The sequence below is a fragment of the Suillus fuscotomentosus genome, assembly GCF_016647785.1.
Source record: "Suillus fuscotomentosus strain FC203 chromosome Unknown F5891scaffold_60, whole genome shotgun sequence".
NCBI lineage: Eukaryota > Fungi > Basidiomycota > Agaricomycetes > Boletales > Suillaceae > Suillus > Suillus fuscotomentosus.
The window spans coordinates 39,038-63,410 of record NW_024539572.1 but is presented as its reverse complement, the minus strand read 5'-3'; the positions used below and the strand labels follow the sequence as shown (position 1 = coordinate 63,410).

General features: G+C 46.7%; 8 protein-coding genes across 8 annotated transcripts; 7 read left to right on the top strand and 1 right to left on the bottom strand.

Annotated features, from left to right (window-relative positions):
* Positions 1-1,337: 1,337 nt before the first annotated feature.
* On the top strand, positions 1,338-5,895 carry F5891DRAFT_1130428 (uncharacterized protein; the record flags this gene model as incomplete). The annotated part of the gene is made up of 13 exons (XM_041364531.1): positions 1,338-1,484; positions 1,710-1,903; positions 2,016-2,175; positions 2,229-2,443; positions 2,491-2,961; positions 2,992-3,234; positions 3,394-3,533; positions 3,588-3,715; positions 3,791-3,959; positions 4,018-4,066; positions 5,151-5,250; positions 5,272-5,467; positions 5,513-5,895. 13 exons carry the CDS (start codon positions 1,338-1,340, stop codon positions 5,893-5,895), a joined length of 2,595 nt encoding a protein of 864 aa, XP_041221524.1.
* A 3,186-nt stretch (positions 5,896-9,081) lies between these two features.
* On the top strand, positions 9,082-10,628 carry F5891DRAFT_1193560 (uncharacterized protein; the record flags this gene model as incomplete). The annotated part of the gene is made up of 5 exons (XM_041367772.1): positions 9,082-9,702; positions 9,753-10,013; positions 10,072-10,085; positions 10,157-10,229; positions 10,284-10,628. 5 exons carry the CDS (start codon positions 9,082-9,084, stop codon positions 10,626-10,628), a joined length of 1,314 nt encoding a protein of 437 aa, XP_041221523.1.
* Positions 10,629-11,198: 570 nt separating this feature from the next.
* F5891DRAFT_1193559 (uncharacterized protein) lies at positions 11,199-11,801 on the top strand (the record flags this gene model as incomplete). Its single annotated transcript, XM_041367771.1, has 3 exons — positions 11,199-11,360; positions 11,409-11,716; positions 11,771-11,801. The coding sequence occupies 3 exons, from the start codon at positions 11,199-11,201 to the stop codon at positions 11,799-11,801; spliced, it is 501 nt and encodes a 166-aa protein (XP_041221522.1).
* A 366-nt stretch (positions 11,802-12,167) lies between these two features.
* Positions 12,168-14,903, bottom strand: F5891DRAFT_1130426 (uncharacterized protein; the record flags this gene model as incomplete). The annotated part of the gene is made up of 8 exons (XM_041364530.1): positions 12,168-12,544; positions 12,599-13,083; positions 13,105-13,211; positions 13,257-13,857; positions 13,963-14,347; positions 14,400-14,516; positions 14,552-14,690; positions 14,763-14,903. The coding sequence occupies 8 exons, from the start codon at positions 14,901-14,903 to the stop codon at positions 12,168-12,170; spliced, it is 2,352 nt and encodes a 783-aa protein (XP_041221521.1).
* An 831-nt stretch (positions 14,904-15,734) lies between these two features.
* On the top strand, positions 15,735-17,596 carry F5891DRAFT_983803 (uncharacterized protein; the record flags this gene model as incomplete). The annotated part of the gene is made up of 8 exons (XM_041377366.1): positions 15,735-15,784; positions 15,812-15,915; positions 16,038-16,091; positions 16,140-16,372; positions 16,597-16,790; positions 16,855-16,933; positions 16,990-17,088; positions 17,144-17,596. 8 exons carry the CDS (start codon positions 15,735-15,737, stop codon positions 17,594-17,596), a joined length of 1,266 nt encoding a protein of 421 aa, XP_041221520.1.
* A 293-nt stretch (positions 17,597-17,889) lies between these two features.
* On the top strand, positions 17,890-18,361 carry F5891DRAFT_1193556 (uncharacterized protein; the record flags this gene model as incomplete). The annotated part of the gene is made up of 3 exons (XM_041367770.1): positions 17,890-17,940; positions 17,991-18,054; positions 18,132-18,361. 3 exons carry the CDS (start codon positions 17,890-17,892, stop codon positions 18,359-18,361), a joined length of 345 nt encoding a protein of 114 aa, XP_041221519.1.
* Positions 18,362-18,557: 196 nt separating this feature from the next.
* F5891DRAFT_1193555 (uncharacterized protein) lies at positions 18,558-19,805 on the top strand (the record flags this gene model as incomplete). Its single annotated transcript, XM_041367769.1, has 4 exons — positions 18,558-18,649; positions 18,709-19,088; positions 19,139-19,374; positions 19,419-19,805. 4 exons carry the CDS (start codon positions 18,558-18,560, stop codon positions 19,803-19,805), a joined length of 1,095 nt encoding a protein of 364 aa, XP_041221518.1.
* A 311-nt stretch (positions 19,806-20,116) lies between these two features.
* On the top strand, positions 20,117-22,702 carry F5891DRAFT_1193554 (uncharacterized protein; the record flags this gene model as incomplete). Its single annotated transcript, XM_041367768.1, has 16 exons — positions 20,117-20,150; positions 20,198-20,336; positions 20,393-20,523; positions 20,577-20,641; positions 20,691-20,758; positions 20,809-20,833; positions 20,886-20,954; positions 21,006-21,196; positions 21,252-21,346; positions 21,402-21,605; positions 21,661-21,805; positions 21,854-21,867; positions 21,928-22,043; positions 22,100-22,179; positions 22,233-22,297; positions 22,353-22,702. 16 exons carry the CDS (start codon positions 20,117-20,119, stop codon positions 22,700-22,702), a joined length of 1,791 nt encoding a protein of 596 aa, XP_041221517.1.
* Positions 22,703-24,373: the final 1,671 nt, after the last annotated feature.

The following is a 24,373-nucleotide window of genomic DNA, read 5'->3' as shown; positions in this document are numbered from 1 at the left end:
CTGAGAGGAACATTCTCAAGAGACAGTAATACTGCAAGCTCATCATACTGAACGACCCGCTGTGAGCTCACTGTGTGCAACAACCAGCAAGCAAGGTACAGCCACACTTTTATTCTGATTTCTATTATTCTTTTTCTTTTCTTTTACTTTCACTGACCTTTGGTGTTCTTTGTCCAAAAATACTGATCCAAAATATTCATGTTGTCTCTACGTCCACCTAAGACTCAGTAGTAGCATAGTGGGGAGACTTTAGGAATTGATAGTGAAGCTTGACCTCACTCATCTGAGTAGTGATACTGAGCCAAGATATTCTGTGCCTGCTAGGCTTTAGCCGTTGAAGAGGGGACTTGGTAGTAAACCCAAGGACGTCCATTCCTGAGTCTGTTTGAATACTCAAAGAAGAGTTCCTTGACAGCAGGTTCAATATTGAGCTAAGAGTTCTACAATAAAGCATCTGATTAGTCTTGACCTTTGATTCTACCTGTTTTGTGCTGAGGGGGTTTATCATTGTAATTCTGCACCATTTCTTTTGGAGTATAGCTTGGTACAAAGCACTGTTGTTGAAAGGGAACTTGAGGAAGAATCCCATATATTCTTTTGGTCATTGCCATACTGTCGGGCTGACCATTGTTTGTTTGTTTTCCTGTCAAAGTCCATAGATTGGATTGACCATCGTATTACTGATCTTGCAGAAGTATCCTTAGCTGAACATACCTTGGGTAGTATACAACTAGCCACCCACGAACGACCACATTATCAGTCATTGGTATTTGTCTGAATCGCTGACCGTGGAGATATTTGTTTTTATAGGTGTTTATCTATAGATCATCTATCTAAGAAGACAACGTGAGCACGATTTATGGAAGGGGATGAAGGAATGTTGTGTCTTTTACGTTCAGTCTTATTTCGACAATACTGGCTGTCCGCCTATTGTACCTCATCTCCTGTATTTGGTTGCATAGATCTTCGCGTTGCATACCTGTTGCAATTAATGTACCACAATTAGTCAACAGTTTGTATACCATCATATGTTACCAATGTTGTTTCGGTCGTAAGTGGACTTAATCATGGACACTAGGGATTGAAGCTTTTTTTCCGCATACCAGCTAACATCTTGGTTTCACAGAATTGAGTGCACATGAACAGGTATAGAGTTCCTTTCTTCACATTTCCTAGCATTCATCCGCTCCGAAGGTTGATCGACCTATTTGCCCACTTTATCGTCTTCCTTTTCGGCGCAAGTTTGGGACTTTGAGTTCCTCCTAGCGTTCAGTAGTCGCCTTTGTGTCGACACTGACCTCAGTGCAGGCTTCGTGCTTGCCTTTGGTTGTCTCATCATGGTCTTATCCATCCCTATCGCTGGGCCATCTACTCAACCACCTCACAATGGGCAGCACAGACTCATCACTTCTTCAATGGTGAAGAGGAGGCGGAGACCGCAGAAAAGCAGCAACTTTCACCTTCCTATAGCCCCCCCACTACTTGTACTTCCTGGAAGAAAACACCTCACCCAACAATCACCCAATATCACAGGAAGGTCACAGCAGCAACAGCCTTTGGGTGATGCCGGTTCTGCTGACCAGCATGATACCCCATCCGCTGGGGATCTTTTAGAGCATCAGGAGGAAGGCTCGTCTTTCTACAACTCACTCCACTACATCTCCGATGGCGACTTACTCACGCCCTCCCGTTCGAACAACCACCAAAAGAAGATTAATCAGTGGCAACACTGGACAAACGAAGTCATTACTTCCTTGATTGCTCCATACCTTGCATACTTGCGCAAATCGACTTCTCTTCGTGATCGAATTGAACTGCAGCCAGATGAAGCTGCTGCCTTTCAGTGTAGGTCCTCTTGTCGGCGGAGGGCTCTAGAGATCACTTGCATACTTTTCAATCGTATGTCTCTCTTATTACCTAGGCTATTGGTTGACTTATAATATTGTAGATATTGAGACACTATGAATTGATTGTTGCACTTGTGCGCCTGCTCCCCTTCAGCTCCTGGCTCGCAGATATTTTGCCTGTGTTCCCATTGCCCCTTCTCTCACTGTGGACCTTCAGCTGCTGGAGTTTGTCAAGACTTTGTTTGTGCATATCACTCCCAACATGACCGCTTGGTGTGAAACACTTGAAGTCTTTCTGGCTGGCCGTGGGTATCAACTTACCACCAAGGTTAGTCAAGCATCTGTATTGAATTTTGGTTGTCTTGATCAATAGTATTGTAGGATAATCTTCGCTGTCGATTTGGTAACACCTATCATTGGTACTCTGTACTCTGCATGAGCGCCGAAGATCACTTGTCAAATCTTATTGGAAATTATCGCCCACTTCCTGTGTCATCCAACGAGGGATTAACATGTCCAAGCAACTATCTAAGGTCTCACTGTCCGATTTGTTTTGGCTCAGTTGATTGGCAAAAAAGTGGAACACTTAATCTCAGGTAAGCTCCTTCAATATCAGCAACTAAATAAATCATAAAACATATAGTAGACCTGACGTCCACGCTTGCATTGATGCGTGCTTCACTCAAAAGTGTTCATCGGATCAACACGGTGGAGGTCCAGATCCCCCAAACCCAATCAGATCTGTTTTTCTTTCGGATGACAAGGTGATATTGATGGACACCCATGTGCAAAGTTGTCGCGGCAGACCCCCTGCTTGGGGTCACAAGAGAAAGCGACCCACAGAAGAGGAGGAGGATGGCTACAAGAATGGCATGAGAGTCCTGACCTCTGCGCTGGATGGCTGCGGTGAATCTTTCTTTGCCGCTGATGAAAAACGTGAAAAGGCTAGCACCCAATTTTTTGCAGACACAGGGGTGATGGCCATGTTATGTCGCCATGATCGTGTATTATGGCTCGCTAACATTACATCGGCAGGGGAAAAGCAGCACTATGCTCTCGCCCTGATCAAGAAGCTTTTCGACAATATCCCTCCCGAGATGACCATCAGCCTCTTGTATGACATCAGCTGTCAACTTCATTGAAGTTGTCTCAAGTACCCGCTCCTCGATGATGCCGTTCTTCGCCGGATAACTTTCGCAATATCAGTCTTTCATGCTTATGGCCACCAATGGGCCTGTCAAATCATATACCATCCTCGCAAGTGTGAAGGCTTTGGCCTTTCTGATGGAGAAGGTTGCGAGCGTCTATGGAGTGCACTCAAACATCTTATTGCTCCGGGTGAGTGTTCTCTGGTTCAAGAATGGTTTCATATGGGTTATAGCCACTCGTCATATTACAATTGTCATGGTTGTACCATAGATTAACCTCTGACTACAATTTAAATATTTCCTACTTACTGACCACTTTTTCAGTTTCATCAGTGCCTTTTTGTCCTTGACGCTCAGGTCCGGCACCTGGATGACAAAAACCTTGTTTTGTTTGGCAGCTGGTTGATCCGGAGTTGGAATAACTGCGCTAAGAAGAAGAGTAATGCCATGCAAGCTCTACATGAGCTTTCAGTGGATGAAACTCCTGTCTGTCAGCAGTGTAAATTACAGGTTGAACATCAGATGAGACCCCTGCCTCGTAAGTGTCATGTTGGTGATTTAATTATATTATTCATGTGTGTGATCTCGACAGGAAGATCGAAGACAAGCAACGACGAGGAAATCTCGAAAATCCTCTCTGTCAAGAAATCTCTTGTCGAGCTCGATAGATCGTTGCGACGCATAGAAATGCAACTTTGTACAGGAAATGTTGACAATCTCGTCGACTTCAACCTTCATCTCATCGAAGAGCATGCTCACTGATCAAGACTCGCGGACACTTTGAGCCGCTGGAAGACAAGGCTTGGCATCAGTCAGCGCACCCGTGAGGACCAATTACGTCGCAATGTATATCTACAAATCCATTTAGATGCTCAAGCTCTTAAGACCCGTCTTCGTGAACGACTTCAACAGCGCAAGTTCGAAATTGAGAAGCTTGAATGCTCATACAGGCAAACAGTGAATGGTACTTATGTTCTGAGTTGTACAGATGGACTTCAACTGATTGTATTTTCTTGTCACAGAACACAAGCTTAATTCTCATGTCGATACTGCAATCCAGCGACACAATCTGTCATATCCCATATTCCGGACCTACATCCGATAATATTCCCACGCCTCATCCGGACCTTCGGATGTCCTGTCCATGTCTCCAGTACCCATCCAGATCCCTGCACCTCTGCACATCCACATCCACATGTCCACGTCCAGATCCCTTATCCTTCGCAGCTAGCCTGCATCATTAATCCTTGTTCCATCGCCCTAATGCCACATCCTATATATCCACGCATCTCGTCCGGACCATATCTGATCCGGTCCGATCCGATGTATAGATCCATTTACTATCCGATATACGATAAGCTTCTTAATTCATTTCCTGTGCATGACGTTAACACAGCCTATCCGGTATTCCTTGTTCCCGGTACCTCGGTTATACTTACTACCGGTATGCTTACTGATCCATTAACCTATGCTTCATTTCCGACTCGCGTTTGATAACTTTGCTTATGCTTCATACATAGCCTCGGACCTTTGCTTATTGATCTTTCCGATAGTCACTTAGTATATAAACTCTTGTATATGTCCTGTAGTTCCTCAGTCTGAATATCATATTAGTCCTCGCACTAGTCTTTACTCCAAATCCTCTTATCAGTTCTAGTTTTCCAACTTAGTTGATATCCATCTCAGGCCTAGGGAGTTTCTCCCTAGGCCAGAGCTCCGCTCCTCCACTCCTCCACTCATCCGAAGTTCCGGAAGTCTATCCGGATCTTTTCCGCGGTCCTCCGGACCTATTCTGCTTTGGACTTTGTCCTTGCAGCCTTTCCTCTGTCTGCTTCTACTCAGGACAAGTCCTGAGTAGCCATTACATGTATCTGTATCAGGATGAAACCTCATCGTAATTTCTGGAAGTTCCTCCGGAACTTTCCCGCACTCATCTGGAAGTTACTTGCACCCATCCGGAAAGTCCTTCCGAAGTTTCCCGCGCCTTCGGACGTCTTCGGACTTTCTTTGGACATCAATCTGAAATTAAGGGCACATACTCGGGTAAGGGGCACAGCGCACGAGCTGAAGCCAAGCCCCTCAGAATCAGTCCTACCCTTTGTGCATGGTCTTAACACAATCCTACAATATGAAAACTTGTGTCCTCCTACAATAGCCTATGTGCGGATCTTAGTGCTCTTATCAGACAATGCCGCAGTCCTCCCAATGCTATAGCGCCTAACCCTATCTCTCCTGCCGGTATCTTCAATCTTGATGTTGATGCTGACATTTGGCAGGACATTGGACTCGATGATGTCGTGCCGGAACCTCCTGATTGGTTAGCTGATGAGGTCACTTGCGCTGCGATCAGACTGGTGCTTGAGATTGACCAATGTAACAAAGAAGAGTTGCATGTGAAGGTTGAGTGCTGTGCTCTGCAGGAGTGGGCTATTGTTGAGTGGGATGCTCTGCAGAGGGCCCGTGCACATGCAAGTAAGTCTTTTGTGCTTCGCTAACACTCTATGCTGACTTTCGAAGGTGATGACGACATAATCATGTATCACATGGATCTTCGTGCTCGACAGTTTATTGACCTTGTACTTGGGTGGCAAACAAAGATTCGTCCCATCCCATGTGCATGGCCTATGCCTGACTGCTGGGGGCCATCACATAATGAGCTTGCTAATGTGACACACGTGGTGTGCCCTGATGTCCATGATGATGAAGATGATGTAGGGGAGGATCGAGATGATTGGGAGTCTGACATTGGCTTTGGTGACAATGAGCTTATGGATGTCTTAGAAGATATTGCATTAACAGATCAATATAGAGGGGAAGAGGTAGATTACATCGAGGATGGCTATGTAGTCAATGACTCGTTGATAAACAGCCCAACTAAATGTGTCGTATTTATGTTGTAGTACTCTAGTTGATCTATAGATTGGAAATGACTCTTTGTATTGCGCATGCTCCTGTAGACCATTGGTACATCCTCATAATAATAAGGTTGCGAAAGCATCAAATGTCACGTGACTTTAAGATGACTTGCAAAAAAAAATGTAGCAATGTCACATGACAAACAAAGCAACATTGTGAGGGTTGGCAGGAAGGCCCACTTGCTAATAGAATGACAGGTGGGAGAGCCCAGATGATGTGTATCAGTTTGGCGGGACAGCCCAGATGACAGTAGAGAGGTAGATGGGAGAGCCCAACTGGTGTAATTAGGGTCGGCGGGAAGGCCCAGATGACACTAGAGTGGTAGACGGGAGAGCCTGACCGGTGTAATTTGGGTTGTCAGGAAGGCCCAGGTGACAGTAGAGTGATCAACGGGAGAGCCCAACCAGTGTAATTAGGGTTGGCGGGAAGGCCCAGATGACACTAGAGTGGTAGATGGGAGAGCCCAACCGGTGTAATTAGGGCTGGTGGGAAGGCCCAGATGACAGGAGAGAGGTAGACGGGAGAGCCCAACTGGTGTAATTAGGGCCAGCGGAAAGAGGTGACAGTAGAGTGGTAGATGGGAGAGCCCGACTGGTGTAATTAGGGCTGGCGGGAAGGCTCAGGTGACACTAGAGTGGTAGACGGGAGAGCCCAACCGGTGTAATTAGGGCCAGCGGAAGGCCCAGGTGACAGTAGAGTGGTAGACGGGAGAGCCCAACCGGTGTAATTAGGGCCAGTGGGAAGGCCCAGGTGACAGTAGAGTGGTAGACGGGAGAGCCCGACCACTGTAATGAGCTAGTCATATTTATCTATTCCCCCCCCTCTCTAGATAGCATCCCAAATTGAGATTAGTGCCTACATTCCTCTCTTCACCTCTCATACCTCCATTAGAAAGGTTTGCTTCATTAGCAATGACAAACAATTGCCACCCTATGGTCAGGATGATATCCAGGACCTGAAGAGCATCTTTGAGGTCACAAATCTCAAGGACCATGCCCTCGTCCTGAATGAGAGGATGGCTTGTCATTATATCAACATTCCCAGCCAGGAACAGTTACATGGAACTACCCCTCCTTCATTGCACACCCTCCGTTGTCTTATGACAGACTCGCAAGTAAAGCTCCCACAGTTTATTGCATATTCTCTGTGCCACCCCCCCCGTCATCTTATCCAGGCCCACAAATAAAGCTCCCACATGTTATTTCATATTCTCTGTGCCACCCTCCCCCCCTTTGTAGAACACCCCCCCCCCCCCCCTGTTGTCTTATGACAGACTCGCAAGTAAAGCTCCCACATTTTATTGCATATTCTCTGTGCCACCCCCCTGTCATCTTATGCAGACTCGCAAGTAAAGCTCCCACATTTTATTGCATATTCTCCGTGCCACCCCCCCCCCCCCCCCGTCATCTTATGCAGACTCGCAAGTAAAGCTCCCACATTTTATTTCATATTCTCTGTGCCACCCCCCCTCGTTATCTCATGCAGACTCGCATGTAAAGCTCCCACATTTTATTTCATGTTGCCCGCTGTAGAGACTCATGCCTCTCATGGCGTGATATGGCAGTTTTCACTAAGGGAGTATACAGCACCAACTCGCAGCACCACTCTGTGTACTGTCCACAGCAATTCCTATATGAGGCGCAGCTTTCCCGCGCTTCGCGATGTATACACGCGCGCGCATTCCCACGCTTGTGCGCCCTATAGTGCCAGCCATCCAGATGCATCCATCCACTGTCCACCAAGCTCCCTAGTGCGTATATTTCCATTTCCTTTATTAGCATAGTGTTCTACCTTTATGTTTATCATGGACTCTCACTCATATATATCTTTACATACCTACTCAGTAGCGCTTCGGCTCTGCATGACTGCGCTTAGGCGCGCTATATAAGCGCCAGCAGTACATACTATTAGGAACGGACTTTTACCTCCCAATTACTAGTTATCACTTACTTACTACTTAGCAGAATATAGTAGAAGTCTATTTGTCTATACTTCGCATCTCCCTTCTCCTTTCTTGCATTATATTATCACTTGAGTCTAGTCTTTATCATTTTCCGCATACGCGCGCGCGCTTTCCCGCGCTTCGCACTAATACGCGCGCGTGTTCCCGTGCCTTGCGCGCACCTGCGCTTTCTCGCGCTTCACTGAAGCGCGTACCTCTAGATCTTGGCTGCACTCGCTTCCCCTTTAGGGTCGAACGCACTTGTCTCCTCAAGTAACGCAGGCTAGGCAACGCACGACCTTCAACTATTATAGATACAGCTAGGAGCATCTTTTGTTTCCTCTCTGTATTGTTGTTTCTACACCGCAAGACAATCCAACTACTCAATGACTAGTGCTGCACTCAGTGTCATCTATCACTCTCTTGCGCCTGTCCACCACTCCCTCAGCAGTCTCAAAGTGCGTCTCATGAGCATTATATATGCCAACAAGTAATTTTTTATAGCTATTGATTGCAATTAATAAAATACAATAAAGTCCACTCGATGCATCAAGCTTGGCTACAGTGTACCATCTATTTGAATCTGTCATACACTGCTGGTGCCCACCCACCCTTACAGTTCTCATTAGACTTCTCTTACGTTTAGGATGATGTTTTGGGCCAAAATCCCTACAGGTTTTGTCTGATATCAAAATCTTGTCTGAAGCACATATACTGGCCTTGCATACCCAGTACTACTCCTTCTATGAATGTACAAATCGTGGATTTTTATGCCGTCAAAATGTCTGAAAAAGGACCCCTATCACCCCTATTTATGATGGGAAAGCCCCCCTAATAAATGCCCCAGGACATCCCAGAGACATGCTAGAGTGATCCCGGTTGGGATTGGGAAAGATCAAAAATAGGTCCTTGGGATGGCCCAGATACTTGCTTCAGTATGGACTGGGACATCCCAGTACATAGGGTAAAATACTGGGAATACCATCCTAAAACACACCCACTAGGTCCTTTGCTATCCACAAACCAATAGACCTAAGAGGTCCTTTCAAGTGGTTGACTGAAGTGCAAGGCTATTGCGAAAAAATGATGTCCCCCACGAAAAAATGCAAAAGTAATAAAAAAACCAGGGCGTAAATCAGACCTCAATCCTTCCCTTCAACTGGACAGCACCCAACTCAGGCTTCAAGAAGAATATACCCAGCCTCCGCTTTTGTACAATGACCTCTCAATGATGGAACAATATGATGACAACGAGGGAGAGGAGGAGGAGGAGGAGGAGGAAGCACGAAACGATCAGCATGGGTCCTACCGGGAGGACCACCAACCACTTCCATACAACAATCTCCCTCAGCCCCACTACAGGGACCCTGGTGCTCCTCAGCACTACCAACCCCTTCCATATTACCCTCAGCCAGACCACGACCCCATTCCTCAACATTATCAACCCCTTCCCTATTACCCTCTGCCACAAATGCAGTATGATTATCTGCCGCCTTCCAGTCCCCCTCATGACCCGCGCTTTCACAACCAACTTAGTGTGCCATCATCCAGCCAGCAACCTGCTCCCCCCCCCCCCCCCCCATCACCAGACACGTACGACTATCTACCAAATGTACCAATGTTTGAAGATCTTGTACCTCCCGGAATCCAGGAACTCGAGCACACTACACGCTCAAGGTTCAGAGGTCTCGATCGAATGCGAGGAGAACACCTCGAGCGCCAACGGGCTCGTTGTGCAGCCCAAGTAGGCACCAATGTTCCCGGAATCCGCACCGTATTCATATACAATCCACGCTGCCATCCAGCAGAGAGCCAACGAGGGCAACTCATTACAACTGGCGTCATCAGGGTAAGTCTTCTGAATCTGGTTTTATTTTTTTTCTTATTTTACAAATGTAGCCTACAAGCGAAGTATCTGTTACAGCGCCGATTCCATCCCGACGACAACTACTGGCACCCATTACACCATCCAGCCCTCAGCCTAATGCTGATCCTGGACTCCGGCAGCTGAAGGATAAAGAGCTGAAAGATGTGAAGAAGGAGGCGAAACAGGTGATGCGCAGAAAGGTGCTCCTTGAGAATGCAATGCTCACGACGGAACACAATACTGAAATGGCCAAGGAAGCATTTTTGGAGGCAGTGGGACGTGTAGTATCGGGCGTATCATTGATGGCCTCGCAAATACCGGATTGCACCGAGACCTGCAAGCAGCTATCAGGGATCACAACGACCGTGCATGGAGTCTTCAAGAAGGAGGCATGATGGCTCATTCTCAACCACTATTCTCTTTCTCTCGAAGCCAGAGACACAAGATCGTTGACTGACCATAGAGAGACTACTGTTGCCCTGCTTCTCATCAACCACCGCTATCTCTTTGTAAGTCCATTTACTTTGCTTTCATTCTTAGGTTGCTAAACTGGCTTCTTTCAGAAAGATCCTACAATCATGTCCCCTGTCAACCACCCCACCGTCATCGAGACGATCTGTAATTCCCTCTGGACCACTCATCTTCATGAAGCGCTCGACTTCGATGAGCTCGACAAGTTCGACAACCTATTCTCAATCGGGGGCACTGCGGTCCATAACACTCTACTAGAGTTCCAAGATGGTGTATATAAGTCAGTACAATTTTCACCAGCATCTTTGTCGGCAACGGAGTACAAAGCAATTCAGACCCACAATATGATCGTCCGCGACACACCTACACTGCATGCTGCTTCGTTGTCTGTAAAGCAGAACATGATTGCTCTGGGGACGGCTTTGCGTGCATGTTGATTAGCACCTTCCTGATAGTAGTAGTACTACTAGATAATCAGTGTACCTCTGATAATCGTTGAATCTCTGGAATATATCCATTTTCTGCTAGACAAACTTTACTTTTGAAGCGAAAGTCCTAGCCACTCGCATAGCAGCATTACATACTCGGGTAAATAAAACTCTGCTCGACCAGCACTTGACGAGCACTTTCAAGTTTTAGATGTAGGTATCTATGGACTAGAGGAATTATTGTATCCCATTTCATCTATAATTGTAGGCATTTAATGTATCATTCTTACAGTATGGCCTGGTTGTCGTCAACTCGTGGCAAGTTCACTGAATACGCTGAAGGTACAACAATTCAGATGGTGAGTCTGAACAATGTTGGGTCTTGCAGAACCTAGCTGCTATTCGACCCTAAAGGGTTTCTGGACCAGGCTCAAGGCTCAGAGAAGAGGAAATATCATGAAAACTTGCTCAGCACTCAGACTCATACTGGTAACTGGTGAAAAGATTGATTGCTTATGTAAGCTACAAAAGTGCCAACATAAGGTAAGGTAAAAACAGTCTCTACAAGCCCAGCCAGAAATGAATCCCTACAACACGCGCAAGGGCGTCTTCCATGTGTATCAGCTTTTCCCTCCACTGCACATTGCCGCACCTGCTGTCACCTATCGCAAACACTTGATCGAAAAGATCACAAAAGATGGAGATGGTCTTGCTTTCATGCACATTTATAGCTTCGATCAAGTAAGTTTTCATTCATGTGTGTTGTCGGGGGCAGCTCAATCTTTTCAGAACGGACAGGTCGAAATCAAAGCTAAATTTCAGAATGTGTTCATCATGTGCAACCTTATCCATTTTGTTTGGCAGGGGTTGCACCAAGATTTCCTTGGCGAGACTGAGGAACAGCAAATCAAAAATTTGAAGTTCATGTGGGCACTCTTCGACGCAGTGACATTCTGCAGCCTCGACAAACAGTTTGAAGTCCAGGTGAAAGTGGATAGTTTTGGAAGAATGGGATCCAATCACAAGTTCCTATATATCCTCAGTGTGATGAACAACCTTTCCGGGGACGAGCGAGTACAGTTTCACAACTTTTTGCAGTACGTGTTAGTGATTGGACCATTGCAGGCACCCTCATATATTCTATCAGATAGTAGTTTTGATTGTACTAGTAATACTGGATAACACATTTATTGTACTGATAATCTCACATCGCATCGATAATCTTCAAATCTCCCATCCAAATGTGTGAAACTTGGCTCAGGGTTCAAACATAACCAAAACCAGGTATTTACGAACTAGATTTCGTGCTAACCAAAATGGCAACTCTCACGAGAGTCTTACACATCTGCAAAACTGTGAAATGAACGCTTAACAATATTTAAGTTCGAAGCTATTACGACCTCTTACGACTTGCTGATTCTGAGCTCTGATTGGTGGAGATGCAGATGGCGACACGTAAGTGTTTGCAATGCCCAAAGATTGGTTTTATCGCACACAAGATTAAATAAAGACATGATAAGATGCGCTGATTTCAATCTACTACAACTACTAGACACCAAATGCTACTGCTAGTGTGTGGTAGAGTTCTTTGTCAGCGAAGTTATTGAGAAAATAGTCGTTAAAAATCTCCATCGAATTGCTCGAGTTGACCTCCTTGGCTAATAAAGTGTCATACACAGGGATCAGTTCCACCCCATGAGTGATATTGGTGATAGGAATTATAGAACTACATCGCTTTCTGGACTGTGGCTGCGAGACATTGTGAAAGAATGAGCGTGTGAGTCTCCACATCCCCGTCATAGGCTCAGGTTTGTCTCCGATGACGTCGAAGTGTTGAACATACGCAAGCACTTGATCAAGCGCAGGCGCTTCAATGGGCAGTGCAGTTGGCTGGAACACGGCTCGGACTTGGACTACACAAGGAACTGTGAAATGAATCTAATATTAATATATGCCAGAAAGGTTCTACAAGAACGCACCATTGCTCCTGTTGTTCTGAATGAGAACAGTATCACAGCGGCCATAGGAGAACTCGCTGGAGGGGGGTTCAGCTTGCAACAATTGACTAGGCATGATGGTGCGCTCGTGGAAAGCTGAATGTAGCTGAATTCGAAACTTGAACCAAGCATTCAAGAGTATCCAGCTGCTATGCATATTGAGATCTCCGTGGTAGTTGATTGTGAAGTAGTGGTAGAGAGCCTGTGAGAAGTCAACAAGGTCATATAGCGTTTGAAGCTCAACGATGGTCAAGTGTTTGCGATTGGGGTTGATGATAACGTTGAAAGCGATTTTCGCATCATCGGACACAATTCCTTTCAAGAAATGGTTGCGTACTGGGCGTGGGGCATGTAGGCATCGTTGAGTGTCTGGATTTACACAAGAAACCCAAGCTAACGCTGGGTCTACCTCTGGACCAGCGACTTCGTCATCTTCCATGAAAACAACATTGAGAAGCGGGTCATTGCTAGTGCAACCAGAGGCTGACACTGGTGATGAAGCTAGTAGGGTGTAAAGCTCGAAGAGACGAATTGTCTCCTCCCGTTCAAGGATCCGCGTGATTTGTTGAACAAAATCCTTCTGTCGACTGGTCTTCTCAAAAGGGTGTTTGCAGTGGGTGATGAGAAGACGTTCCGAAACATCTGCTGAGTATTGAATGAGGGAGCCGACGTGTGGGATTGCGCGAGCGAAGCTCTGCATGAGCTCTAGTTTGGGGATGAAAAAATCGTCCTTAGCTCCACTTTTCCATCGTCGCGCCTCTGCATCGATGATAGCTTGCTTATGTTCGTCAAAGACAGAAAGCGCAGTCGACATGTCCTTGATTGATGTGTCAGTATGAACCGGATTTTGTGCGAGGTAAATGAAATCGATCATCGCGCGAACCGCACGAATGAATTCAGGAGTTACAATTCCCCACATTGTAGGTACTATGGTGCACTGGATATCGCGATGCTCTCTGCCAGTCATTTGCTTGACATGTGAGACACCTGACGTGAAATGACACACACCCACACGCTTATGCTGACTCCGAAATCGTAAATCGAGCTCGTGTCCCATGGTTTCCTTGACCCACTTCAGGACATGGTCAAAGAAGAATTTGTGCAGAGCGTGAAGAATTTCCGGGGTGAGAAATGTCGCTGGGTTTGCGTATTTCCAGTCTCTCCAGAATGGTAGGTGGATGCCGCTCAGGTGCAATTTCTTCGCCTCCTTAAGGAAGCTAAAGAGATCCCAGGGGTCAACCCTATCGCAGAGCTTGCGGATGAGCTCATATGTATCGACTCCGTTGCGTGGAGGATATGCTATGGCGTCCCCAAACTCCTTCTGTGTGGCTGTAGTGATGGGAGACGAGTTCTTGGAAACACATGCAATCATAAGTTGTTCAGGAAGATCAGCGATATGGCTGATGAGAGGGGTAAAGCAAAAATGTCTATGTGCTGAAGGATCGACCATGAATTCGCCGACACGTGCAGCGATCTTGAGTTTTGAGCAGACGAGGTCGACACATTTGTGCCACAATCGCGTCTGAAGAAGAGTCTGATAGTCCGAGTTGACGAGGAATTTTTGTATCGGCATAAATGCGACACATTGCCATGCATGTGATGTAGCTTTCATTCGGACATCAGATTGGATGTTTCTGATGGTCATGAATAATGGGTGCATTTCTAGTCCACTGGTGTGTCGTGTGACGGGTGTCTTGTCCAAAGCGGTGATAATTGGTACAATAGTAGCACCTTCAGGAAGCTGGTCCTACAACATTTGAGGATCAGCGATGCGGCTAGGAACGAAAATAAATGCATGCTTGTATATTCCAGGCATCATCTGATGTCCAGAACTCTCCAATTTCGCGCTCTTGTCCATTGTAGATATGGTGAGGGTCGTAACACATGTGATTCGCGTACACTGGATTGGAAAAAGCTGCTTCACAACTTCTAAACCGTCTCTCCAGATGAGGTGAATCGGCTGCTCAGTCTCATAACCCTTCAGATGAAACTCAGTACACTGCCATTTTGGTCCACGTCCAGGAAGTTGCTCCAAGTAATAGAACAACTCGTCCTTTGATTTGAATTGTGGTCGCTCTCATGTCTTGAACTAGGAGACAAAACAGATGCTAGTCAGACCAAGAGACTGAAATTGACACAAACGTACCCATTCCAACTTCAGGAATTGCTCTATCTGAGTCTGTGAGAGATTCTCAACTAAAAACTTCGCTAGTGACCATTCTCCTGGGCCGTTGAATGGGTACCATGGGTTCACTTGTCGTTCAGGCTGAAGGCGATGGTCTTGCATTTCTTGAAAGAGATTACAGGGAGGTGGATGGTCCGGGAGAACGTAGTGGTATCCAGATCTGGGGTGATATTGTGCTTGTACATTGCTTTCTGGCGCTTGTTTCAATCCTCTGGGTGCAGGGAGTGTCGTGTTTTGGCGATAACACGATCGATTAAGATGGTCCGCAACTGCCTCGTGTGAATTGAAATGATCATTGCACAGTGGGCAAGACACACTGCCAACGTCAGTCCTAATACTGGGATCAGTGTCAGGCCTCGTGCTGGTAGAGTAAGTAGCGGTAAAGCATCAAATGACCCATGCTAACCTTGAATGAGTATCACCAAAATCATAGGTAGACTCTTGAAAGAATCTGGGACCGAAAGGGTCATAGTTTCTGGGCTGGGACTCTAGCTGCGGGGCGACCTGTCCAACTGAGTGCACAGCGCCATAGTACTCCATGATGGAAAAAGTGCTAAGTCTTTCAAACTCCGCTGTGCGTTATGCTCTCAACAAACGCCGTATACTCACATAGGGGTCAGCAATATTTAAGAGTGCTTTACATGTTGTACAAAATGCGAAAACAATACTTCAAACTTTGAGTGGTCGAAAACTCCATGTATCTGTAGACATTTTCACCTTTGATTAAGTAACAAATATATAAATTGGCATACATGTCTAGCTAAACTTGAAATTTTGGCGGTCAAAGTTTTGTCAAACATTAAAACCCAGTGTCAACAAAGAAAATGTAGTTAGCTATACCCTACAGTATAGTAGGTATAGCCAACTACATTTTCTTTGTTGACACGATTGCTTTCCTTGGGTTAGCTACACCTATACTGTAGGGTATTAAAGATGTTTTCTTTGTTGACCGAAGAAAACATCTTTAATACCCTACAGTATAGGTATGGCTAACTACATGGGCCGCTTAGAGGCCAGCCCACCCCCAAAACTGTTCGTGTTAAGAGTTCTGTCTCAGGGGTATTTGTGGTGATAACAGGCGAGCGAACGAGAAGAGAGGGAGCTAGAAAACAAGGTACGATCTCAGTCTTTGCTCAAGAACTCTTATTAACAATGTGCGCTACCTAGAAAACAAGGTACACTACGGCTTTTGTTAGCTAACGCTGACATGCGCAAAACTAATTACTTACATCTCAGTCTTTGCTCAAGAACTGAGATGTTCGCGTCTACGGGTGCTTGACTTTATAGCTGGTAAGTAAGGAACGAAAATAAAACATAACTCATCTGACATATTGTCAGGAACTCGGCCGACGTCAGCACAGCGCATCCTATTGGTCTCTTTGGGCTTGCGCTTGAACCACATTCCTCAACTTCTCCCCCTCGTGCCTGGCTTGTCGGATTCTTCGGCCATCGTCTTCTCTGCTCCCTCCGGTTCCCCAGAATCTGACAGTATTAAGTTAGCTATACCTATACTGCAGGGTATTGAAGATATTTTCTTTGTTAACCGAAGAAAATATCTTCAATACCCTACAGTATAGGTGTAGCTAACTTACCTCTGAGGCAGAACTCTTAACACAAACGGTTTTGGGGGTGGGCTGGCCCCTCTAAGCGGCCCAAGGAAAGCAATCGCGTCAACAAAGAAAATGTAGTTACCCTGGGTTTACAAAATATATATTTGTTACTACTACTGCGCTTGAGCTAAGTCTTTCGAACTCCGCTGTGTGTCATGCTCTCAACAAACATATACTGTGCTTAGATATCAAGTGACAAGCACGCACTCGGGCAGCCATTTATCATAGATGTCAAGACTGCAAACCAATATGCGTTCAATCGACGGTCAAAGAATGAACACCCCCAGAAACTCCAACAGAAACTCCAAATTTCTCAACCCTCACAAAGCCACTCCAGTCTCACACAGTCAAAGGACTACTCCCCCCCCCAGAAGCCCCAGTATCTTTGATGACCCGCCCAGAAGCTCTTCTCCACTCAGCAGTAACTATCTATCCTCCCCCAGCAAGTACCACAACTTAGATTCAGATGGGTCTGCTCCCTCCGAGGAATCACTTCAAGCTCCTGCTGTCCTATCAGGACAGGTCGGGCCACTCCGTGCCCAAAAGAGACTTACACGGCCTACATACGGACCTTACAGGCGGAGTGCGCTCTCTCTGTCAAAGATGAACGCAAGTTCATGAAGTTGCTTAGTAGACCTTACTGTGGCAACTCTAGTGATACCAAAGACGGTACCATGGTAATCAGGCTGCGACTTAGGAGGTTCTCAATGATGCTAAGTTTTGTATTTCTAGGATCAACAAGTATTTTCGCGTGGCTTGGAACACTTTGATCAAGATGGAGTTCACTACGTGATCGCATACAAAGAAGCTGCCCATGAAACTCAACGGGCTCATTTTGCTGTGTCCCAGTGGGAGATGGAGGAGGCCTCACAGCTGAGACACCTTCGCCAATACATTCATGCGAGGGAGAGAGAACTTCTTCATGCAAAAACCGAAGAAGTCGAATCATTTATGAACATGCTGGTTGATCGGGACGATAATCAAGTCACTGCTGACCTTGATTATCTTGTCACATCCCGCGAATCCGAGCGTATCACATTGGACGACCTTGACAAAGATCTAGACACTCTCACAGACCATGCCTTTCGCACCGGCATTCTGAAGCTGTTATCAGCTGATTCTAGCGAGGATCGATCCGAATTCGACGACACGGGTGATCACGAACACGAGGCCAATGGAGGTTAAATGTTCAGGTTGCGCATGTTGTTCTCTTTCAAGGTGTGTGACAACTTTTCCTGCCAGACTCTTCGTCCTTACGATTTCCAGCAAGGTTGTGTTAGTAACTGTGTTTTCCCGCAAACTGTTCAACATTCTACAATTTATGTAGCTTCCTGAATTTCATTTGTTGTGTATCAGTGTTTGTACTGCGTCCGGCACCTCATGAATATCATTTAACTTTGTTCCTATCAGCACAGCCAATTGTATGTAAGTCCACGAGTAAGTATCGATAATCGCATCTCTTTTGCACTGCTACCACAATGTCGAATGCCCCCCCACAACGTCGCAAGAGTCAACGATCTATGACAAAGGTGCGTAATCCGTTTGAAGAATCTTCTACCAGTAATAATATTTCATACAGAATTTGCCTGTCATTCGACAGGAGGGGTACAATATCGCTGGAAATCCCTCTACCTCACAGCTAGGTAGCGCAAGCGATGTACCACGACATATACACTACGATACTGACTCCGCCCAAATCGTCTACCAAAATCCGGACCAGCAACACCAGCTCACGCACGAGCACCAGCAACACCACCTCCCGCACCAGCACCAGCAACACCACCTCCCGCACCAGCACCAGCAACACCACCTCCCGCACCAGCACCAGCAACACCACCTCCCGCACCAGCAACACCAGCTCCCGCACCAGCACCAGCAACACCAGCTCCCGCACCAGCACCAGCAACACCAGCTCCTGCACGAGCACCTGCAACACCAGCTCCCGCATGAGCACCAGCAACACCACTATTATGGACTTACCTACCCTTCCACGAGCAGAACATCTTTTCCTCCAAGTTTTCGCAGTGAGGTTCCTGCCCCTAGGAGGTCCCTATTATCTGGGGACTACCCTAGGGTAGCAGGGCCAGACCGAAACACTCGAAGCCGCCAGGCTCCCAAATTTCAAGTGGCCTATAGCCTAGCGCCAATGCGCTTCCAGGAGGAAGAGTTTATGGATGGTGTTGTGTATGCAAGTATCCACAATCTTGATGTTCCTATTGCTGCTGACCGTAACAGAGGGTAGGAGAATCAGGCATCCAAAGGAGAATCACACGAGAATACGCCCTCCCCCCAGTCAGGCCACCACGAGTGGTAGGTTCTGTGTCAGATTTGTCTGGAGTATCCGCATCTACGTCAGTGCCGGTGTCAACGTCCGCATCAGCGGCAGGATCAACGTCTGCGCCTGCACCATCAGTTCCCGCGCACATTCCAGCGCCTGCACCATCAGTTCCCGCACACGTTCCAGTGCCCGCACCATCAGTTACCATGCAAATTCCAGCCCCCGAATCGGTCATGTATTCACCCCAAGGTGCATATGACGTGAAAAACGCGGTCCACAAAGCTGTCGTGAAGGCAGCTAGTGAGATTGTGATGCGAGACGCATTAAATAAGTGTTGCTTACCGACAACCTCCGAAAAGCAAGCTACAGCACGTCAGGCACTTCTCGATTCATGTCATGGTAAGTCTCGAAAACGATTCAATGTATCATGCTAACAATTTTTTTTTCAGTATCAACAAAAGACTGGGCCGTCCAAAACTTGGGCGCGCTATATAAAACGGTCACCGTGCCAGTCACAGATCTCTTGTCGAGTTTCGGGAGCGTTGCTCATGGAGTCGTTCAACGGGCATATGGTCTCCGCATGTCAGTCTGGTCCGAAGAGGACGAGGCAGCGCACAAAAGAATGATTATTCCAGACCTTGTTGGTGAAACTACACTAACTTTCATATACGGCGACACTCTATCAGTATGTTTCCATTTATTTTCTCGAATGTTTCTGATTTTCAGTAGCTTAATGACAACAGCTCCCAGACAGTCCAGTACGCCTTTGAGCATGTCGGTATCACTGACGTTGCTCTGGACGCTGTATGGACCGCTGGGTATGGACAGTATGTCGATAGTCTGAAGGCACTCGCCAACATCCTCGCAACCTCCACTGCTGCTATATTCTGTCGTCTTCAAGAGCACCGTGATGGCGTTCGACGAAGCATCAACTTTTCTGCGGCAGCCTTCAGGGGTATATACGACAAACTACTCCTCCTCATCAAGGAAACAATCATGACTACTCCGCATCTATTGCAGAGGTGGGAGAAGTACATCGTGCACCTCTTGAAAAGAGGGTGTAAGATTGCTGGGATCGACTACAGCCGCTACACTATCAGTAATCTACAATCGTAATCTAGACTTGATAATGCAGATTTCGTTGTGATAACATACCCGAGGCTCGGCTCAATCTCCGTCAACGAAAAACATAAGACTTAGTATAATTGAGGTATAGTCCCGCCGTGTACGTGAGCACGACCTGACCTATACCAAATCCGACGCTCAAAAAGCAACTTTTTGAGCGTTTCGGACCTCAGATGCGGATCCACGTGTTTTCTTATCAGACGCCCCGCTCTTGTGATCCCCATGTCTTCTCTATTCTATAATCAGGTCCCCGTTCAAAATAAAGTACATCAGAGGAGAACTCTTCACTAGATCAAATCGTCATGGCTAATGCTCTTGACACTCTCCACATCTATGGTACTCAATTCTTGTCTATCATTAACCCTGTTGAATATATCCAATAGGTATCACCGTCGATATCAGCAAGTCGAAAACGAATATAGAGTCTGCTGAAGTACGGATCGGCAAATCACATTCGCCAATCGAACTTAAACGCGAAGAGCCCGAAGGAAGGAGTTTGCGACACACATTTTCTTTACCCAAGTGAGTACTCGACCCCAACACATGTTCTCATCTGAGTTGCTTCCGTGTCGCCGTAGGGTGTTTTCTCGCGACGAATTATTTTCCTTACATATGCGGCACAAGAATCATTTTCTGAGAACCAAGCATCATAATGACGTTACTTTCGACACAGATGAGATATTCCGTGCGTATGGTGCAAGTCAACGAGGTGAAACAAGAATCACACTCTCACCTCACACAAACTCAACTTCACACCTGTAGAATACATCAAGTGGTATAAAAAAATCCGGATCGTCGTCGACTTTTCCGAGAATACTTCAACTAAAGTAAGGATCCACGTCTGGCATCGAAACCATCTAAGTCGTAGATTAGCAGGCTGCCTCTTCCGGCCAAAGCTCTGGGCTCTCACCTACCACTTCCGACATATTTGAGAGGTGTCCTCAGTGAGTCAGGATGATCATGAAGTGCCGTCCTTGAGGCTGACGCTCCCAAGGTTCCGAATTCTGGTAATAGGAAAGGTATCTGACTTTTTCCGATCTCGAGCCAGCGTTGACGGCGTGCTTTTAATAGACAGGTGTTGGCAAGTCATCACTCATCGACCACGTATTTGGAGTAGGCAAACGAACAGTGAGCAAAACAGTGAGCTGAACGTGACGCTTCAACAAGCATAGTTGCTCATACTGTCAATAGATCGTTGAGCACGATAGGCCAGGCGAGGCTTGCATCGACGATGAGTTCACCTCGCGTGAGAACGACAGGTTCGTTCTCCACAATAGCAAAGGTTTCGAACCAGGGGAAGAAAAAAACCTCAAAATAGTCCAAGATTTTATGGAACGTCGAAAGAACATGCCAGATTTGAAGGATCAGCTGCATGCTGTTTGGTGGGGATTCTATCTCGACCATTCCGTTATGGTAGACTGACCAAATACATCGAAGGCTTTGTATTCAGATACCCCGTGCGGGCGGACGTTTGCTGGAGACAGGAACGGAGGATTTCCTGAAATCGAAACTTGAAGGAACCTTGGGAAACGGTAAGTGAATCGATAACTATCTCTCTGCTACGTCGGGGCTCACACTTTATCAAAGTTCCCGTTATCGTCGTCCTTACTAAATACGATATACTCGTCGATCGCGTGGAGCGAACTCTAAATGAAGCCTCTCTCGATGGATTGAGCGAAAAAGCTATTCAAGAACTCGTCAAGGAAGGAGCAGAAACAGAGGTGCAGAACACCTGCATCGGACCTCTCGAGGAATTCACAGGGTCTGATATTCCCTATGCCACGATCTCCAGTGTGTACCAATACTCTGACAGGTTCATGCGTGCCTCTGAAGTGTAATATTGCAGCCGCAAAAGGCTACAAGGAGACACTCACCGGCCTGATCCAAAAAACTGAAACCTGTGTCAATTTGCATCTTGAGCCCGATGCCGCGGTGATGACCTCCGTCGCTCAGCGAGTGCATCCTGGACTCAAAATAAAGGCATTGATTAAGTGAGTCTCGCTTGCCTCATTCTTATCTGGTGATTTACGCAATGTCAGGATTGGCAAACAAAGTTTGTCCCACTTTCGCGTTCATAATCACTGAATACAGTCTAAATCTTCGTGTCTTGAAGGATATTGGAATGCGCTCATGTCATGCCCAACGTTCAAGAACAACCAGATGAAGGATTGTCTGCGTGTGCTTCATAACGACATTGTCGACGTGTGGAACTTCCGTGATCCTCATAAGGTGATGTCTATCTTACTTGTCGTCGTTGCATCCGCCCTAACGTGATTTGTGCGTAGTACTTGCGCAGCCAACAGTTCAGGGATTTGATGATGACAATGGTCGATAACATACAAGCTGAATCCACCACCACGTCCATGTAGGCTGGTCTTTTACGTGTCAGATAAATTGTATCTCATTGAATATTTACAGGACATTTGGGTCGCCGGACCATCGTAGTACCAATCGCAGCAGTCGCCGTATTCGTCGCACAATGGGTTTATGAGGTATACCAGATATCGTACGCACCACTATTTTTCTCGCGTGCGAAAGGACATCGACACTTCTTTTTCAGCGACGTGGTGCTTCAGCGCTTGATGGCCTACATCATGCACTTGACGCTTGTGTTGCAGACACGTTTTTTCGTGTCAAAAAGCCGGGTACTCACTCATAGGGCCATCAAACTCGCGGTCAAATCCTACCTCGCCTCCCCAATAAGGGAAGAGGTTCTTACTCGGATTCAGGATTATGTCCAGGGATTGGCTATCTTGGCACACGCGGATAAGGATATCTTGGATAAAATCGAAGAGATGATGCAATTTTACGAGATGGATGCGGCACAAGTGTCCGAGCTTGAGGCAAAAATCCCCGATGTAGATTTGTTACCAGACGAGCCATGGTAAATCGAGAAGTCGTAGCGCTCGATTGATTCTTTCCTGGATGGTTTGGGCGTGGACGGTATCTGAGTGTTGACGCGATTACAGACAGTGCTCGCTTGTACTATACCACTGGACTTATGGCCGATCATGACAACGTAACCTGCGTTCTATCAACATCATGTACTTCTAGATTTGACTTGAGCCCTCCAAGGTGCCAAGGCAATCGTTCGACGCCTTCTGAACAGGTCGTGGTGCACTGGATTTAGATACTTGGTGAGCTAATGAGAGAAAACAATGAACAGTGCGATGGTCCCCACTGACTTTTTAGTGTTGAGGACCGATGTAGGGTTCGTTCCAGTGGTGGTAAGCCACACGGGGACCGCTGTCGTAGCCCAGCGGGCATCCAGCGCTAACTAACCGTGCATCATTCGATTCAGGTGTGAACGATTGATCGCTTCAAGCCTCTATACACCCTCGAGCCCCACACAGGCACACTTTTGACGTTTCAACGTTGAACGCCACCATAATTAATTTCATTCAATATTCAACTATTCATGCACATGCACCGAGCTCATTCATATGCATATAGGCTATATAGATGGTCGTCCAATACTCCATCACTGATCAATGATCACCGTCATCCCATTTCGCAGTACATACTTGTAACATTGTGAGTTACTAGGTATGCAGCCTGACTTGAGAACTCACGACACTTGTAGTACTGTTTACCGCAAGGCTCAATCATAGTAGTAAGTAGTAGTCCAAAGTCCGATATACGACTGGTTATGATCTAGGGATATTATATCAGCGAAGAGGCAGCGCCTAACTTTGAAATTATCTCCGGTACGCTCCAGAATTCCATCATCGTCCGCATCCACCCACTAACTCGAATTTATAACCCTGCTCATCCTCCGCACGCTACATAGTACCTGTGCGATAAATCCAGTTTATTCATCAATTACCCAAATTCCAGCACAAGCGACAACCGGCTATCCAGGCAATCCCAATCCCAAGGCCCTTGCATCTGGCCCCCTCTGCCAGATCGTATCTCAGCTCCTTCAAGGAGGAAGCCTGCCCACAGCGCAAACAATCCACATATGCCTCCGCGTCCACGGGATGGTATAAGCACTCCCTACATTCACCCTTCCAGCATCCACCTGCAGGACTTCACCACGAGCGGTCCGCGCCAATGTCTGCATCCGCGTGGAACGGACCCAATTTCATCGCAAGAGTTAGTAACCATGGGGCTTAACAAGTTCGTGTCACTTAGCCAACACCCGTCGCCATCAGCTCGACGACAAGCATCTTCGTGCTTGTCTTCCTCGTCAAATGTGTCAACGCCCATGGCTGAGAATATTGGCATGCCAGGCAGAGGGGAGTGTTATACTTACCTGCTGCATCTGCTGTCATAGCATGATATACAGGAGGGAGCAGCAGAGGAAAAGAATGTGGCGTGGACGGGGTGTATTATTTCGGACGATACCCACAGCTGGTATGTCTTCTGCCACGCACCTTTTTCATCCTCTGCTCCCATGTTCACCTCGTAAGATAGACTTGAACGTCCCTCCATGTCCGGCATACGAAGGCAGTCACAGGATATTTTAGAGTGGAGCGACTGCAAATCGATACGCTGATCGCCAACAGCTGATCGATTTCTTGTGTCAGTATTACTCGACCCCATCGAAAGATCGAGAT